Genomic DNA, 18292 nt, shown 5'->3' on the forward strand with positions numbered 1-18292 from the left:
AAGAAAATACCATCTGATATGGGAAATACATCTCAGATTTTTAGATCAATTATTATGTTAGATATGTATGTTTATGGGGAATAAGTAGGAACAAAAAAAGTAATACAAATCCTTTTACAATCTTCCGAACTAAGTGTTTTAATGTTGTTTGCCACCGTTAGAGAACACACTTTTCTTCCATTTCGTACATTCAGCTTCTTAGTGCACTTTCAATTATTTATGGCGCTTTAATTTCGACTGAAATTTTTGCAGTGCACTGATTTTGGCGTTGGTCGCGTGCTTGGCCACGTTGCCATGCTGCACTGAAGAACGACAACGCCGCCAAAATGCTTGTAATAAAGACAAACAGTTTGGGAATGGGCAAGTATAGTAAAAAGCGAGCGCGAAGAAACGAAGAGGAATAAGCAAATGCATAATGGTAATGGCAACAGTACACAGTACCAACACAGCAAACTTCATGCCGCCCTCGCTTACTTGACACAATGGCATCAGCCAAATAAAAATTTATGGCGCCACTGAAAGCTGCAACTGCAACGGCGTTTCCACAGGGAGCGAACTGGATGGCTGAGCGAACTGGACAGCGGTCCTTGCCTCGCAGCCAGGATGAATATTCTTGGCATTCGGGTGCCAAGAAAAGAGTGCCGGCAACTAGGGGAACCGCACCCTGTTGCCTGTTGTTATGACTTTCGAGCTGGCCGAAAGGGTCCTCCAAGGATCCTCGTGGAATGCAGCAAGGATTTTTGAGAAGCAGCCAGGCGGGTGGCATAAATGATGTTAAATGAAAAGTGCAGCGGGTCTTCGATGTGGCAGCAGTTGAATTCCTTGCTTAAATGAGTTAAAAGTAATGCACATTCAGCTCATTTATTTTCATTATATAGCGAGTATAAATTTGCAATATTTTATGAAACTTTACTCGCACTTTCGCTTTAAACTGAAAGTAGGCTTTTAAATACCCCATAAAGCTAATTGCAGTTTACAAAAGATCCTTCAATTGCAGTAAACCGTAATTATGAAAATCATAATAAATAAAAAAGAATGTATTACTCGGTAATTGAATCGATTTCCCCATTAAAAGAACTACATTTATGATGCGAATCCATATGGCGTTTAATTTCATTCATTTAGCTTAACTTAAAATCGTTTCGCTGCCCCAGATATTCCAACGAGCACCCGTAACTCAGAAGATTATTCTGGAAATGAATGTAAATGGCTGAGACCATAAAACTCGCGCAGCTTTTAAAAACGGGCACCACTCTGTGGTGCAGTACTTTATTCCCTTTTCCGCCCTGTTGCATCCCATTCCCCCTGCTTTTTTCGGTTTATTTAATGTTGACAATCGCGATGGGGGGAAAACGCCAGCGAATCGCGTGCAAAACGCGTCCTCGCGTTGTGGATAAAAGGCAGCAGCAGACCGCGTTTCTCCGACTGCGCTTAAACAATAAAACAATAAATTTTCATTACCGGCTAGCGGCTATTAACAGTTTCCGCTGGCCAAGACAATGCTCCGCCAGCAGCTCCTGGAAAAGCTGTAAATATAATTGTTGATATACTTTTAAAGTGCAACGGGCGCAAAAAAAAAAAAGGAATAGTAGAATGCCCCACCTTTGAATCTCCACAGCGATTTTCCCTAGTTTCGGTTTGTTTTTCGTTTGTTTTTACTTTTTACCACAACTTTTACGTAAACATTTCACTTTGGCATTTGCATTAAAATGTTTTTTTCGGATATCGCTTCTGCGTGGGGCTGCTTTTAATTACATTTTTGTGGCTTACACTTGGTAGGTCATAAATAATTTTCCCCATTGAATTTGGTAGCATTGAGATGCCCCAAAATGCCGAGCTGCATCAGCAAATTAACATTCCTCATTCCGACTTAAATTTTTTTTTCATTTGTGTCCATTCTGGCGAATTTACTTCCCTCTTTCATTCCACGCTTTTGTTCCTCTTTGCAGGTCACGTGGCCGGCTGTGGCATCACGGATGAGGTCTCTCAGTGGATGGAGAACATACAAAATTCAGCCGTCGAAGAGTTGCCGGAGCCCATGTCAAAGGACTACCAAAAGCTCCACCGGAAGCAGCTGCACAAAAAGTCCGCCCCACAGCAACAACATCAGCAGCAGCAGCAACAGCAGCCCCATCCGCCCAAGAAATACATCAGCGGCGATGAGGACTTCAAGTATCCCCACCAGAAGTACACGAAAGAGGCTAACTTCGCCGAGGGTGCATTCTACGATCCATCGACCGGACGTCGCCTGGGCTCATCCGCCAACGTGGCCGACTGGCATCAGCTCGTCCACGAGCGCGTCCGTCGGGCCACCGACAATGGTGCGGGGGATAGGGGCTCATCCGGCGGATCTGGACGCGGTCGCGAGGACAACAAGAATACCTGCTCGCTCTACATTCAAACGGATCCACTGATATGGCGCCACATTCGCGAAGGCATCGCTGACGTGAGTACATGTGCATAATCTACATATATTGGTTTATTGCGGTTAATTGTTTTTATTGCTTGGAGGGAAGGGTTTTGAAACTATTTTCAGAGGGATAATCTTAAGGTTCAATATTTATTTAAATAACTTATCCTTATTTGATTAAAAGGCTCGGAGACCCATTCACAAACGAAAGGGAATATTCGTTTTAAGGTAGCAATGATTAATCATGAGTTTATAAAAATACATTGAATTTTCCGGCCTGCCAGACTTTAGTATATATTATTTATATATTATTTATATATGTACTTATATAAATGAAGACGTGTTGTTGACAGTCTAGAGGCACGAAGGCCAAATTAAAAAACTGAGACAAAAAAGCACGAAAAAATCATCAATTTTGCAATTTTTACGAGCCAGCAGACTTCTCATGAAAGTCAAGTGCACATAAAACAGAGAGGCACAGAGTTTGTGGAATGGGAATATCAGGGGCCACGTAGACACCGTAGTTGTTAAGCATTTTTGATATTACATTCCATTTTCAAAGAAATGTATAAACAAAAATTGTCTGGTGCCCTACAGCATAATTTGAAGGCTTTGTTGTTCGTTCATTCGTGTTAATTCGTAGACTACATGTCTGTAAAAACGAGGGTATTAGAAAATCAATACATTTATCTAACAAAAACTGCAAATTGGAAATAATTGTTTCCAAGGATTTTGTTTTTTGCTCAATTAAAACGAAATTAAACTGCGTAGTCTTAGAATTCGTTCAAAAGGTTAAAAATACATTTAAAATATACATTGAAACTGAAGAAAATTTATTCATTTATTCAAACTTCTAGCAATTTGTGATAGAACAGAGTAGTAGCATAACTTTAAGAAAACATTGGGGCAATCGTGAATATGTTTACCCACTTATTCAGCGGAATTTCACGCTCCATAAACTTGGCGAACCCTTTTGTCGCATTCCGCGGAGTTGCCTACTTTTTGGGGCATCTGCAGAGCGCATGGGGCTTAGCAATCATCCAATCAGCTGACCTCCTTCAGCGCGTACAGCGTATGCAATCAACCGTTATGGCCCGCAACGGTGCTCCACCACCCAACACCACCCCCACCCACCTATCGCCCCCCCCTCCCGCTCCAAGTCGACCCCACCGCTCCCCGCATTTAGAGCCATTCTCGCGCCGCACTTTTATGTTTACGTTCATTTTTTCGCATTGTACGCGAGATGATGTCGACGTCAACATCCTCGTCAACGGAGTGCCAGCCCTATTTCCGTTTCCGCTCACGCCCTCGTCCTTGCCTCCTCTTCCTCCTCCTTCTTCTCCTCCTCTTTGTCTTCGCTCTCTCCTCTGCATCCCTCTTTATACTTCACGTGTGTTTATTTTCATTGAGTTTTGCATAATTCGCGCATTTGTTTCGCTCACTCTTCTTTCGTTTTCCTATGTATTATATATCGCGATTTTTTGCCGCCCTTCGATTTCGAATCCTGGCGCGGGGCATAATAAATTTGCTAAGCAGATAATCATAAATTATAAAGATTGAGTATCTGTAGGAAAATGTAATTACAAATTCATTATAACTTAATTGGTAGTGAAACTTAATTAAAACTGTTAGAATAGAATATGTACAGTTTTTCTTTTATAAATTTACCACAGATATGAACCTATTGCGTAATAACGTTTTCTACAACATTTAGATATTGTTGTTTGCAAGGGTATATGGACATCGGCGTCATCAAATTTCGTACAACTTTCCATTCGCCTTTGCTTTTGTCTCCTGCGGCCCGCGGCATTTTGATTTTTGAGCCAAAATCGGTGGAGAGCTGATGCTGAGCTGGATCCGGATGTTTCGGGAGTGCGCATAAGACCTTATAAACTTCAGCTGAAATATTCGACGGGCTTAGCTGAATTTGCATTTTTATACAAATATATTTGCGCAGAGTTGCTTGTTGTCTGGGAGTGTGGGACTGTGGTACTGTGGGAGTGGGCATGGATTGGATTGAATGAGCTCCGTATGAAAGGGGCGTTGAAAGAGGTCCTTTTTGTTTGTCTGGCGTGGTGGGCGCTCACAGCGCTCCCGTGTACACAGATGTCAGGCGCATTGCTTCTCTTCATCGCATTGCGGCTTTGGGATTACCGCTCCACCCCCAAAATAATTCAAGTGATTCCACGTTAATTAAATCTGTCTACCTGTTCGGTTAACCAACAGTTCGTTATAAGATCATATTAGAATAATGAACCACTGTGTTGTATGCTCCATAATTTTAAAAATATTTATTAATCCACAAATTTGAAAAATATACCTAGGGCACTTTTTTAAATTGCTGGTTTTATGGATCAATTAAGTATTATATTTAACTAGTATTTCAATCTTGCCCTTTCGAAATTGGCGTTAATTTTTGTCAACACCATTTGACGTGTTCCTTTTTGTTTGCAGCACGATCGCGGACGCAAGTACGAGGTGGATGAGAAAACGCGCGAGGAAATCACATCGTTGATTGCACATCACGTGACGGCCGTTAATTACATTTACCGCAACACAAAGTTCGACGGACGCACCGAGCATCGCAACATACGCTTTGAGGTGAGTACACAAACGCCCACTCACACAAACACAGCCACACACACACACCCACATGCAGCGGGAGTTCCGCGGACAAACAATGGTGATGCGATAAGGACAAAGCGGCAGGACCCGCCTCGCAGGATCCCTGACCACATGCGGCCATTGGTAGCTCGTTAAACCATGCGTAGACAGGAATTTAGTGGAGCGTATATTAAAGCAGCATCTGGATTCCCCAGATTCCCGCGGCATTCGCGACTAATTGATTGTGTTAATTATAAAGCATATCAACAAATTGTGGGTCAATTTGTCGCATTCATGGGTTTTTCAATTTGAGAACTGCATCGATGATTTGCAATTTGTAAATGAAAGGCTTTTTAAGGAAAAGTTATAATTATTATAGTTTATGTTTCAGAAACTACTATTTAGGATTATGTGACTGTAAAATTGTACCCATTCCTTCTCCAGGTGCAACGCATTAAGATCGACGACGATTCGGCCTGTCGCAACTCCTACAATGGCCCACACAATGCCTTTTGCAATGAGCACATGGATGTCTCGAACTTTTTGAACCTCCATTCCCTGGAAGATCACTCGGACTTTTGTCTGGCTTACGTCTTTACCTACAGGTTGGTTATTAGCTTAGCCAGAGTATTCCGATTCATTTCATTATCTACGTCTCCCACAGAGATTTCACTGGAGGAACTTTGGGACTGGCCTGGGTGGCCAGCGCTTCGGGAGCCTCTGGTGGAATTTGCGAGAAGTACAAGACGTACACGGAGACGGTGGGCGGCCAGTACCAGAGCACCAAGCGATCGCTCAACACGGGCATCATCACCTTTGTCAACTACAACAGTCGGGTGCCGCCGAAGGTGTCGCAGCTCACGCTGGCTCACGAGATTGGCCACAACTTTGGGTCACCTGTAAGTCTCTTAATCCTTGAGTTCCTTTCAGTTGGCATACCTATTTAACTGTAATTTCATCCATCCTCAGCACGATTACCCGCAGGAATGTCGCCCTGGTGGCCTCAACGGCAATTATATCATGTTCGCCAGTGCCACCTCCGGTGATCGGCCGAATAACTCCAAGTTCTCGCCGTGCTCCATTCGGAACATCTCCAATGTCCTTGACGTGCTGGTGGGCAACACGAAGCGGGACTGCTTCAAGGCCTCCGAAGGCGCCTTCTGCGGCAACAAGATCGTGGAGTCTGGCGAGGAATGTGACTGCGGCTTCAACGAGGAGGAGTGCAAGGACAAGTGCTGCTACCCGCGTCTGATCAGCGAGTACGACCAGTCGCTGAACTCCAGTGCCAAGGGATGCACGCGCCGCGCCAAGACTCAGTGCTCACCATCGCAGGGGCCTTGCTGTCTGTCCAACTCCTGCACCTTCGTGCCGACGAGCTACCACCAGAAGTGCAAGGAGGAGACCGAGTGCAGCTGGTCGAGCACATGCAACGGAACCACGGCCGAGTGTCCGGAGCCGCGTCATCGCGATGACAAGACCATGTGCAATAACGGAACAGCGCTGTGCATCCGGGGGGAATGTAGTGGATCACCATGTCTGCTCTGGAACATGACAAAGTGCTTCCTCACCTCGACCACGCTGCCGCACGTGAGCAAGCGCAAGTTGTGCGACCTGGCCTGCCAGGATGGCAATGACACCTCCACCTGCCGCAGCACCAGCGAGTTTGCCGACAAATATAATATCCAAAAGGGTGGTATAAGTCTGCAGCCCGGTTCGCCCTGCGATAATTTCCAGGGCTACTGCGATGTGTTCCTCAAGTGTCGAGCCGTGGATGCGGATGGTCCGCTGGTGCGGCTGAAGAATCTGTTGCTCAACCGGGAGACACTGCAGACGGTGGCCGAGTGGATCGTCGACAACTGGTACCTAGTGGTTCTGATGGGAGTGGCCTTTATTGTGGTCATGGGGTCGTTTATCAAATGCTGTGCCGTGCACACACCCAGTTCCAATCCGAAGAAGCGGCGAGCTCGTCGGATCAGCGAAACTCTGAGAGCTCCGATGAACACGTTGCGTAGAATGGTAAGGTTGCTCACTCCGTTTAGTTAAATGCACTATAATTTATGTTAAATTTGTACAGCAACGCCATCCCAATCAGCGAGGAGCAGGTCCTCGAAGCATCCCACCGCCTGCCCACGAGGCGCAGCATTATCCCCGCGGCGGAGATGGTCGCGGCGGCGGCGGTGGAGGCGGAGGTCGCCACGGTGGCTCTAGGTCACACCATCAGCAGCATCCGCACGATTGGGATCGCCATCAGGGCGGTCACTCAATCGTGCCATTGCCCACCGGCGGCAGCCATTCAAGTCGTAACTCGGCGGCGGCGAATCAACCGAGAAGGAGTGATGGACGAGGTCCACGATCCACCAGCAGTGGGCGGCCGCAGGCTACTGCGAGCGGAAGCGGCGCCGCCAGCGGAGCAGCGCGATCTCATGGCGGGTACGGAGCCGAACAGGCGATACCGGGTTCCATTGGTGGTGGTGTCCAGGCGGCGATTAGCAGCGGCGGAGTGGTGGCTCGGGCCCAGCTGCCGCTGCCATTGCCGCCGCCGAATGGACAGCAGCAAATGCAACAGCAGCAACAGCAACAACAACAACTGCAACTACAGCAACCGGCAATTTCGCCGCAGCAGCAGCCACAGCAAGCGTTCTACACGCCGAAAGGTGTGTGTCTCTTTTCCTTTGCAAGTAGAAAGAAAGAGTGAGCCCTGAGTTGGTAGTTTTGCCCCAGCCATGCTCCTCCATTTTCTCACCCTTATCCCCATGTTTTTCTTTCCACAAACTTAATTTGTCGTTTTTCTTTTCGTTTGCGAAACGCTAAAAAAATTCAGAACTACCACCACGTAATAAGTCCCGCTCATCACGTACCAACAACACCTCCAACACCACAACCACCAACTCATCCACAGCGGCAGCCGGCAGTGGGTCGGTATCGGGATCGGGATCGGGGGCGGGCAGTAGTAGTAAGAGCAAGAGCGGGAAAAGTGCCAAAGCCAAAGACTCAAAGTCGCAAAAATCGCAGCAGGCCAGCAGTCGCAGCAGCAGCAAGGAGAAGGCTGTCAAGCCAGTGCGCCGAAATATCGTGTATTAGGAGTGGAACCATCATATTGCCATACAGAACACTGAACGACATAGCCCCGAACCCAAAATATCACAGCAACCATATATAGAATCGCCCGCTGCTAGTCATCGATCTACATGTATGAGTTGTTGCTTCCCATCCACCGACAGACACAAACAAAAAGAAATTATAATGACATTTCGTTTAATCGATGCAATTGGTATGACATTTGTGATTTTCCCCCAGTTTGTTATGTTTGCTCCTCCTTTGGTTTGAGATCCTAACTTATTTTTGTTAATCTCTGTTTATATATTTGTCCCTATTAGTTCTTTGGTCGTATTTTGTCCTCTTCACCTGGAATGAGTCCCAAATTCTTCCTATTTATTGTAGTAACCCTTTTTCGCTGAGTATTGGAAAAAGATTTGTATTGTTGTTGTTATGTTTTGCATGTGCATTTACGTTGTTTATTTAACTCCTAACTTATTTTACTTAACTGTGGTGATTTTAAAATCACTGAAAAAGCATTTCATACTCTTTTGTGTTGTCAAAATAAAAAGAAAATCTTATACAGAGATTTTAATGTGCAATATTTCTAACAGACAGCTAAAAAATATTGTATAAAATGCTTTTAAATGATAATTTATTATTTCTTTAAGTACTAACTCCAATAATGAAGTATGTGAATGTAAATTTAAAAGAGAACCGATTTTCTTTAATGCCAATTTTGTTCCCTTTGTAGGCGTCGCGCCGCCGCCGCTACAAGTAAGCTTTAGTCGGCCCACATCGTTGCACGAGCAACAGCAGCAGCAACATCATCTGCAACAGCAGCATCACCAGCAGCAGCAGCAGCAACTGGAGCCGCAGCAGCAACACGCCTATGCCGATGCTTATGCGGCCTTGGGGCGGGGTCAATATGAGTCCACCACGCGGGCGCCCAACAACAGCAAGGTTTGACAGCCAAAAGCAGCAATGGAGCGCCACAAAAGGCCAAAGGCTAAGCGACTCAAGCAGCAGGAGGAACAGCATCCACGGCATCCACAGCAAACAACACAGCCCAAACAGCAACAAAAGCAAAAGCAGCAAAAACAACATAAATCAAATGAACTCAAATTAAATGTAAATGTAATTTTTATGCTAATTATTTTTATTTAAACAGTGTTTGTATGCCACAAGGGAAAACCGCCAGCAAAAAAAAAAAAAGCAAAAATAACAAAAAAAGGAGACAAATTTCGTAATACAGAAAAAAGCTAAAAGTGAATGATATTTTTGATTAACTAAATTGAAATTAAAATACGAATGCAAATTATGAATAATAAAAGTAATTAAAAACGACAACATGCATAATACATATAAAGTTGCAAGTTGCATATATACATTTGTATGTATAAATTTATTATGCATACATAATTATTAAATAGCAGCAGCCACAACAAAGAAGTAATATACATGAAGAAAAAGTAAGGTTTAATTGTATGAGAAAGCATTCTATATGTCGGTGAGATTTCTAAGCGCTAGGCAGAAATACGAAATTAATTACACACTTGAATAACAAAATGTGTTTTGTACAAAAAAATTAAAGAAGTAAAAACAGTGCGAATTAATTAAGCGTCATTATAAAAAAAGAACGGAAGCAACAAAGCATTTAAATTGTATTTATCTGTACCGAAGGCTAATCGTTTATTTAAAGCCGTCAAAATTGCATTTGTAAACTAGCAAAAAACCACGAAAACCAAAAAGTATAAAAACCATAACTATTAAATGAAGAAGAGAGACTTAAACAAAAACGGTGGAAACAATCCAATCTTATTCATTTATTGCTGAACGCATTTTTCTGTATAACTTTCGAACGTGGCTTTGATTGTTTTCCGTATACATTTTCCTTGTGCAGAAAAAAAAAAAGCAAACGAAGTAACTAATTTTTATATTACATGTATTTTACTATCTTAGGTACAATTTTCTATTGTCAATTTTTATTAGTATTAGGTTTAAAGCTTTATGTTTTAGCAATCTGGTAGCAAGATCGCCACTGATTATGTTTAATGTTATCGATCATGTACGTGTATATCTGCCAACATAACTTTATTTTTATGTACGTATCTTAAAGTGCGTAGGTCATGCATATATGGGTCTACGAGTGCTTGTAATTTACTTTGTTGTAGTCTCATAGGTTACTAGTTTATGTTTTTTGTTTTTGTCTGTGTTTCGTATTTGCATGCTCAACGACAAATCGTGCAACTCACGGAGTCCCGACTGATGAACTACTCCAAGAAAAGACATTAATACTTTGATAGCTGTCTGATATTATTTTTGGAACCCTTGTGTTCGTTTTTATTCTCACATCTACCTTTTTTATCGTAACTAATAGTCACGAAATTTATTTTAATTTGATTATACAATTAAGTCAATTTTGGGCTTGTTATTTTTAGAAATTTGCTAAAGAAATGAATTTAAACTTTTCTTTGAATTCCCGCCAGACTTTTCGTAAAAGAGCATCTTTAACTCTTGTAAATAAACTATAAAATATATATAAATACTAAAATATACCTTAAGGAATAAATTAAAATTGAATTGCAGATACAGAGAAAGCGAAATAAGTTTACAAAATAATTAAATAAAATAAATTGATATAAAAAGTATGTATTCAATTCTAATTGACAAGTGAAAATGCAAAGAAACGAAACAAACTCAAAGCGAACAAAGCAGAACTATGCTTTTAGTTTTTCTCAAACATAGAAAACAAAGAACAAAAACAAAAAACATTTAACTATTAATTTAATTAAAATAAATAAAGAATTAATTAATTGACTTTAAGTAAACTAATTAATTATGATTATGAACAAATTTCTTAAAAGAAAAGAATGAATATGAGAAAAAGATAATAAAAACAAGAAAAACCTACTATTTTATAAAATACATAAAGGTGTCATTACTTATAGTTTTGCGCAGAGGATCCGAAATTAACCCACCAAAAAAATGTATATATATATTTATCGTTTTTTTTTATTTTCATTAGTGAAACTAAGGGTCAAGGCACATTGCAAAAATACGCATTAGTTTACAGATACTTATAAATTAGTATACAAAAACGGGTTTGGTTAACAACAAACGAGAACACATATGTAATTCCATGGGATCTTCTGGCGGAGATGCACTATGCGCGAATTCGAGAAGCCTTCTTGCTCTTGTCAGCTTTTGGTGGCGGCGGTCCACTGCGTCCTGCCTGTAAGTGGCGGTTGTAGATGCTGCCAAGGAAATAATTGATAAGTTGGAAATTTCTTCTTTGGATATATCAATGGTTAACTCACATTTTATAGGTCTCCGTTTTGAGGTAGTCGATTACGTGGCTAATGCCTAGCAGATATTGCTCGGCGATGGGATTGACCCAGGGATTCTCCTCCATCTTCATGACCGACTTGTTGCTCAGGAGGTCCAGCTGCGCGATCTCCGGGGGCAGCACCTGCAGCCTATTGTTTTGAATGTGTAGCTCCCGCAGTCGCACCAAGTCGCCAACCTCACGGGGCAGTTCCAGAAGATCGTTGTCGCGCAGTCCGAGAATCTGCAGATTCTTCAGCTGGCCCACCTCCTTGGGTATGTACTCGAAGTCATTGTCGCCCAGATACAAGGCACGCAGTGTCTCCATCCCGAAGAAATTACCCGGCAGGACCTGTTCGTTCAGATTGTTGTATGACAGGTCCAGCACTTCCAGCACCGGAAAGGCTCCAAAGCCCCGAGGAAGATTACCCAGCCGATTGATGGACACATTCAGGATGCGCAGCTTTGGCATGGACGACAGCGACACGGGCAGTTCGGTCAGCTGGTTGTTCGAGAGATTCAGGATCTCCAGATTCAGTAGGTTCGCGATTCCCGGACTGATCACGCTGATCTTGTTAAGCGACAGGGTCAGGCGCGTGATGTTGGACATGTTGACTGCAAATTAAAAAAATAAATTAAATAAGAATACTAAGCATTTTCACAAATTTATTTTGCTTAAAACTTATTTTAGTTGATTATAAAAAAAAAAAATAATAAGTTTTTAATTTTTCTGTGATAATATTAAAAATATTTTAATAACATTAATTTTAATAATAAATGTCTTTGATACTCTGCAATGCTTTGTAAATTCACCACTGGGTGCAAATGTAATCAGCTGTTGCACGCAACAAGTATAGACGCCACAAGTTGGAGCGGGACAACTATATAAGCATTCCTCTGCGCAATGTTTTCTTCCCAACATTTTATAGTTTTAAGTTTACGTAGTATAGTTTATTGTAATTAAATATAATAAAAATCTTAGTTAACGAGTGGATCACGGCACGTAGGGTAATGTTGACCAAATACACATCTTATTTGCGGTATTTACAGGGTTTGTTTACGTTCTGTATACTCAGATTGATGCATATTTTGATGCTGGCGTCATCACAATAAATAAAACCAAGCGAGTCCGTTTAAAAAGATGATTAGACTCCTGATAAGTGAATATTAGTACCATATTATAAATGTATACCCTAGAATGTAACTTATTTCGAATATTTCCTAGCAGCTGGGCGAGGCTCAATCTTGCGTGGGAGTAACCACAGTCGAAGTACTCAGAAGTGCCAAATGTCCGTCTAACTCCTTCAGGATCCTGCGGTTTTGATACTTACACAGTCCGGGCAGCTCCTCGAAGGACGACAGGCCCTTGTCGACCAGGTCCAACTCAGGATTGTGAGTTTCTCGGGCTTCATCCAAAACCTTCTTTGCCTTCGACATCTTTGCGCTCACTGGGATACAAGACTGACTCATTTTCGTTGATTGCAAATACACCCTAAAAAATACCAGGAGAAAATACACATTTTTAATTACTTTACTTAGAGGTTTGTCAATAATTTGTTTATTATAATAATGGCAGAATATTGATAAAAATTAGCAGAATAACTTAATATTTGTATAATATTGATAATAATAATAATGTTGCTTAACAAAGTTTTTGAAATGGAGTTTCTAAGCATTTTGTATATTTGAGGGTTGCCAGATAAGCAGGGAAATGTAATTTTACATTATCAATACATTACGATTTAAGCAAACACGTATTGAGCTAATTTCTCAAATAATTATAATTATCAAAGAAGAGCATATCATTTATTTGTATGCATATATATATATATATTGTAAACTGTGTTGTAATCAAAGCCATTCTACTTTTGATCCAATGGCGCCAACATAAATTTTACGCGCGTAAGATGTATGTAACCATTTTATCATGTAAAATAGTTGATAATAGTGAAATAACGAAACTAACTTGTAACGTGTAACTTATTAATTTAATTGTTAACAAACAGGCTTTAACGAATGATTTCCAAATATTTTAGATATTTTAACTGTAGTTCCAAACAAACCTTTAAGAGGTTAACACTAATTAAGAGTACTATTTTTATATTAAGTTATAAGATAAAAAAAAGTTTACAAATATATTAAAATATAAATTAATATATATAATTTATATTAAATTATTTTTCTTTTTTTTTGCGTGTTAGTCAAAAATTTAAATAGTAACATAAATTACTTACAGAGTGGCTGTAAAACTGCGTTTGTCGCCACTTCCAGTATCTCTAAAACTGCGCCCACTGCACTTTTTGTTAGCATATGTTTTTGTTCGGTCAGTTTTTAGCGCTTTTCCTCCACATGGATACAAAATTAAACGTTTTTTAGGTCACTGGGCTACACAAACACTGCACTTGAACTAGTTTTGGAGGGACACACAAAGGCTTTTTCTACTGTCAGCCGGAAGTTGTAGAATATCTTCGCAGATTTGAACTGATAATATGGCACTCACGTTACAGATTGAACATGCGTTCAATTATAACACGTCTCCGCTCTTCGAAATTAATCACGAAAATAGCCAAAGTGCGGAATGCGTCGTGCGTCGTCCGATCGTCTCGAGAAACTGAAGAGATCTCTCGCAGCGTCAGCAAGATCGATCGATGTGGATGTGGGCGAGTTTGGTGTGATGGGGGATCCGAGTATCTGGGGGCTGGTTTTGCCTTTTCGGGCTGTCGCCACTGCCGGCAGAAAATAAATCAAATCGAACCCAAACCCGATAGCGGGTTTCGTTGATTTTGTTTAAAGTATTTCGCCTTTTCTCCAGCATCTTCACTGCAGTGTCGAAACCAGTTTGAATTATACCGAAAAGCCAAAAGAGGCGTAACTAAGGTGGTAGTTCGTCAACTTGAAAATAAACGATTAACTGATTAGTTCCCCACAGGCGATAAATGCATTAAATACAGCCTCTTGTTGACTCATAAAAAGATTTTAGTATGAAACTGAGCACCATGAGTACTTTCGATATATTTCTCCTTCTTGCCATATTTCTCCTGCTCACACCAGCTGAATCTAAAAGTAAACAGCGATATATAAGTAAGTTTGGGGACAAGTCGATGGATAGTAATAGTTAAGCTAACCGCTAAGTTAGATTGCAGGCGCAAAACTGGAAAGTGGGGACGCTGCATTATGAAAGGATCTCCATGTCCTGGCGTCACCCATTCAAATCGCGTTTGCAATTCGGCAGCCATTTGCTGTGTGCCCAATCCTGAAAATACTGAGACAATATTAATAGAAAAACATTATTAAGCACTTCAGGACCGAAAAAGAAATATACCAAGTCAGTTTAACAAATGTTTAAATTTTTTGTTCTTTATTACTTAGCTTCTTAGGAAATGAATATGGTTGCATTATGAAATATCTTTACACTGCGAAATACAGCATAATAACAAATCACTTAAACATTAAACATAAAACAATTTGTGTAAAATTATTTGTATTTTCTGGAATTATCGTTAGTATTTTGAACTTTATTAAAACTGGAAAATAAGCTATTTCTTGAATTTTCGTCAATTTAATGGTTATTTAATGGTTAGATAAAGAACTCAACATCCATTGATGGGCGCGAAATAACGTAAAAGGGACACAGATTTTTGGGCTGCAAACATGTCCGATATTATCTCCTTCAGTACAAGTTGCTCGGGGATTTTCCGCCCTGGCCATTGGTTGCATTTTTAATTACTCTGTAGTGCTCCAGTTGCCGATGCAGTTTTGGATCTCAGATATATGTATGTTTGTGTGGGTGGCCCCCCCCATTTTTTGGCTTTCGTATTAATTTTCATCCCGCCGGTTGTCGAATCCGCAAAACAGAAAGTTTGTCTTATGCGCCTGCATAATTTGCGTGTTGCATATACCATTTTTTCGCCTTTTTTTGGGAGCTGCAATGATGGCGAGTGCCTTTGCCGTTGCGGGACGGACACACTTCCGCCGTATAAAATATGCAAAACAATGCGAACTCTCGCCTGGCCAGCAAAACAACAAAAACAACAATAACAGCAGCAGCAGCAACAACAACAATGTGAGGGGAATAAAAACTTTCCCTGGCCCAAAAATTAATTTTTGTTTTAGATGGCGCGCAGATTTTTCGGCTGCATTTTTGGCTGCACGGCTAATGCTGCGGCACAGGCACATGCACATGCACATGCACCACCACCAAGCGACCGCCGGCCACTGTCCGTAATTTTTGTTTTAATTAACTTTTTGTTTGCCTTTTTTGCGCTGACAAACTTTTGCAGCTCTGCGCAAATTGTGCTAATTTCGAAATGGTGGCCAAAATGTTTGCGAATACATATAGCTTGCTCAGATATTTTTGAGGTCCGTTGCTCTCTTAATGATATATGGCTGCAATTAAGGATGTATCGTTTATAGGGCTCAAAAAAAAAGAAAACCCTAGAAATGTCCTCTATTAAGTATTCGACTTTCCCATAGAATTACATTGGACTTTGCAGTGAGATTTCTATGTAAAATTGTAGCCGCAACAGCGGCAAAAAACCATAAATTCTTCATTGCCAAGCACGCTTAAATTCCCAATCGAACATTTGGCGGCCATAAATTCGCATTAAGTGTTTACTTCATTTAAATTGTGTCCTTGTGCCAATGAGCGAGTGTGTAGGCGATCCGGATTCCAGTTAATTGATGGCACTTGCCTGCCCTGCTCACTAATTTGTGTCCCTTTCTCACAGTGGTCAATACCACAGCTCGAAAGAGTTGTCGGCTGATTGAATAGCTTCAAGTCGGCTCAAACTGGGCCGAAAAATTGTAACCGGCTGGGCAACAGAAATATAACTTGCTCTCTTATGGAGCTGTCGACACACGGACATGGGCGCATACTTTTGGCCGGCAGTGTCCGGCCGTTGGGCGCTTACTATATTCCTGGCAATTTTTCAATGCGCTTTGTTTGGCCAGCTCCCAGGCAACTGGCATAAAGCCCGATAGCGCAAGGACCTGCCAGGACATGGCAATCATTGGCAACGGTTGCTTTGCAGCCTCATTGAGGCTTCGACCACAGAATGTGCCTTTTGCTTCTGGCCTGCACTTACTTATCCGGCTCCCAGGCATCCTTTCCCGTCCATAACAACCATTTCCCCGTTCCCCAGTCTCCGTGCCGTTTGATTTACTTCAAACAATTGGCAACATCATACATCAACGCGCTTTTGTTTTTGCTCTGGGCCCTCTTGTTATCCCTTTCCGTTGGTAAATCCTTCTTCTTTGTGAGGTTTATCGGTTTTGGACCTCTCGTTTTGTACAATTTTGTCAGATTTTGATGTATGTACTCGTATGTTTTACCTATTTAAATTGGTTGTTTATCTGAGTATAATTAATACATGTTTGCAGCTTAAAGCAATTTGCAATTGTTAAATATTTGTGCGAGTTAACTGAAAAAAGTTATTTAATATGCACACGCATATGATGGGAAAACTAATCCATTTTAATTAAAGTAAATAAAATTGCACTTTCACAGCGATTGTGGTTAGCAGAGCAAACAGCGGGATTATGCAAGCATTACAGAATGAGAAAAAGAGGTGTAAAAAATACAAACGCAAAATGAATCAAACGAAAATAATTATTGTAGTTCAGAGATGGGGCAAGGTTAGATAAACGGATTTAAATTACGCAAGTTTTTTTTCGCCCATATGTAAAATGCATTATTCATAATTATGAGCACGGCAAATAAATAAAATGTCACATTAATTTGTTGACAATGGCGAATTTATTAGCCGCACACGGTTCTCAAATTGTGTAGCTTACAAAGCTATTAATTAGCGTTGAGCTGGAACTCGGACTGTCAACAAATATTTAGCTGCTCATTAACTCTCCCCGAAAGCCAAAAGCCGAAACTCCGTGTCAGCCCGACCTGCATTAAGTATACGCCGCATATGACCGACAGAATCTGCACCTTATTAGGATTCAGATTGAGTCTCGCCGCCTCGATTCGTCTGAAGTCAGCTACGGCTCCAGTCAGTCTTCCGCAACTCTAGCCGCAGGGGCAAATGGGATAAAAGACACACGGAAAATGGAAAAATGTGCGAGCTGGGAAAGCTACTTGTTATTCAGTGCGTTGAGCTTCGTTTAGCTGGGCGAAATGTTTTAGAACTCGTTAGAGCGTCCAAGGACTCGGCAGAGATTGAAACAGGGCCGTGGAAGACTGGTGCCTCATCGATGCACTCCTTCCACAGCCCCGAGTCATTGAATATCACTGGGTAATTGACTTACCATCAACAGTTGCTGGCTGAGCACTTTTGGACAGGTGACTGTGATAATTATGTGACTGCTTTGGCCACAATTTTACATAAGCGTACATGTTTGCAACTTAAACATAAATCTAGGTAAAAAGAAAGCGTAGTTATCTCTATATAGTGAGTTGCTTTCAAAGTAGCCCACACATTAAGCAAATTTTTATAGAAATGCTGCGTTGAAACTTCACAAAAGTTTTTAAAAGCCACACTGATTGATAACACCTGTTGATTGAAAACACTAAAATGGGAATAATAAAGTTCTTCTCATTTGACAGTAACATCGGGGTGAAGAGGTGTTGCGTTTACCTATTAGCCAGTCAAGTCATTGTTTTGACTAGTAAACAGCAAAACAACATTTGATAATTGCACAAATTATGAAGGGAGGTAAAGTGATTTGCTTGTTTTCCATAATTGCAGTATTTAAGTCAATCAACCCAATTAATTGAGTTCTTATCGAAACACAATTTGAGTGCAGGCAGTCAGGTACTCGAAGCGAACAATTGACAGCCACAAAGTCGTCCAATTCGCACAGTTGTTCGGTGATGAATGATGCATTTTCACTTGATTTGTATCCCGTTTTTCTTTTCCTTTTTGTAAATTGAAACCAAAACAAGACAGAATGAAAACTAAAAGC

General features: G+C 41.2%; 2 protein-coding genes and 1 long non-coding RNA gene across 6 annotated transcripts in view; 2 read left to right on the forward strand and 1 right to left on the reverse strand.

Annotated features, from left to right (window-relative positions):
• The window catches only part of LOC122611843 (disintegrin and metalloproteinase domain-containing protein 10), an 88196-nt gene extending 77372 nt beyond the window's left edge, over nucleotides 1-10824 (forward strand). For 2 of the 4 annotated variants that reach the window (XM_043785190.1, XM_043785191.1), the window contains exons 6-12: nucleotides 1950-2446; nucleotides 4865-5011; nucleotides 5459-5619; nucleotides 5679-5913; nucleotides 5984-7030; nucleotides 7089-7668; nucleotides 7836-8234. In XM_043785190.1, coding sequence (XP_043641125.1) covers nucleotides 1950-2446; nucleotides 4865-5011; nucleotides 5459-5619; nucleotides 5679-5913; nucleotides 5984-7030; nucleotides 7089-7668; nucleotides 7836-8095 — 2927 coding nt within the window. In that variant the 3' untranslated portion in view covers nucleotides 8096-8234. Of the gene's footprint in view, nucleotides 1-1949; nucleotides 2447-4864; nucleotides 5012-5458; nucleotides 5620-5678; nucleotides 5914-5983; nucleotides 7031-7088; nucleotides 7669-7835; nucleotides 8235-8804 lie in introns of those variants that run through there. The other 2 variants (XM_043785194.1, XM_043785193.1) reach the window with 2 other exon arrangements.
• A 223-nt stretch (nucleotides 10825-11047) lies between these two features.
• LOC122622687 (ras suppressor protein 1) lies at nucleotides 11048-13994 on the reverse strand. The gene is made up of 4 exons (XM_043801337.1): nucleotides 13612-13994; nucleotides 12709-12869; nucleotides 11371-11992; nucleotides 11048-11307 (listed from the first exon to the last, which is right to left on the reverse strand). Exons 2-4 carry the CDS (start codon nucleotides 12845-12847, stop codon nucleotides 11217-11219), a joined length of 852 nt encoding a protein of 283 aa, XP_043657272.1. The 5' UTR covers nucleotides 12848-12869; nucleotides 13612-13994; the 3' UTR covers nucleotides 11048-11216.
• Nucleotides 13995-14358: 364 nt separating this feature from the next.
• On the forward strand, nucleotides 14359-14716 carry LOC122622694. The gene is made up of 2 exons (XR_006326313.1): nucleotides 14359-14458; nucleotides 14514-14716. It is a non-coding gene; the product is annotated as an uncharacterized LOC122622694 (long non-coding RNA).
• Nucleotides 14717-18292: the final 3576 nt, after the last annotated feature.

The sequence above is a fragment of the Drosophila teissieri genome, chromosome 2L (assembly GCF_016746235.2).
Source record: "Drosophila teissieri strain GT53w chromosome 2L, Prin_Dtei_1.1, whole genome shotgun sequence".
Classification (NCBI taxonomy): Eukaryota; Metazoa; Arthropoda; class Insecta; order Diptera; family Drosophilidae; genus Drosophila; species Drosophila teissieri.

What these genes read in the sequence shown, in the direction of transcription:
- LOC122622687 (XM_043801337.1), bottom strand. Translation starts at nt 12,847, where the DNA reads ATGAGTCAGTCTTGTATCCCAGTGAGCGCAAAGATGTCGAAGGCAAAG. An exon ending in CGAGGAGCTGCCCGGACTGT is followed by an intron (nt 11,993 to 12,708) that starts GTAAGTATCAAA and finishes TTTAATTTGCAG; the next exon opens with TCAACATGTCCAACATCACG. An exon ending in AAAACGGAGACCTATAAAAT is followed by an intron (nt 11,308 to 11,370) that starts GTGAGTTAACCA and finishes TTTCCTTGGCAG; the next exon opens with CATCTACAACCGCCACTTAC.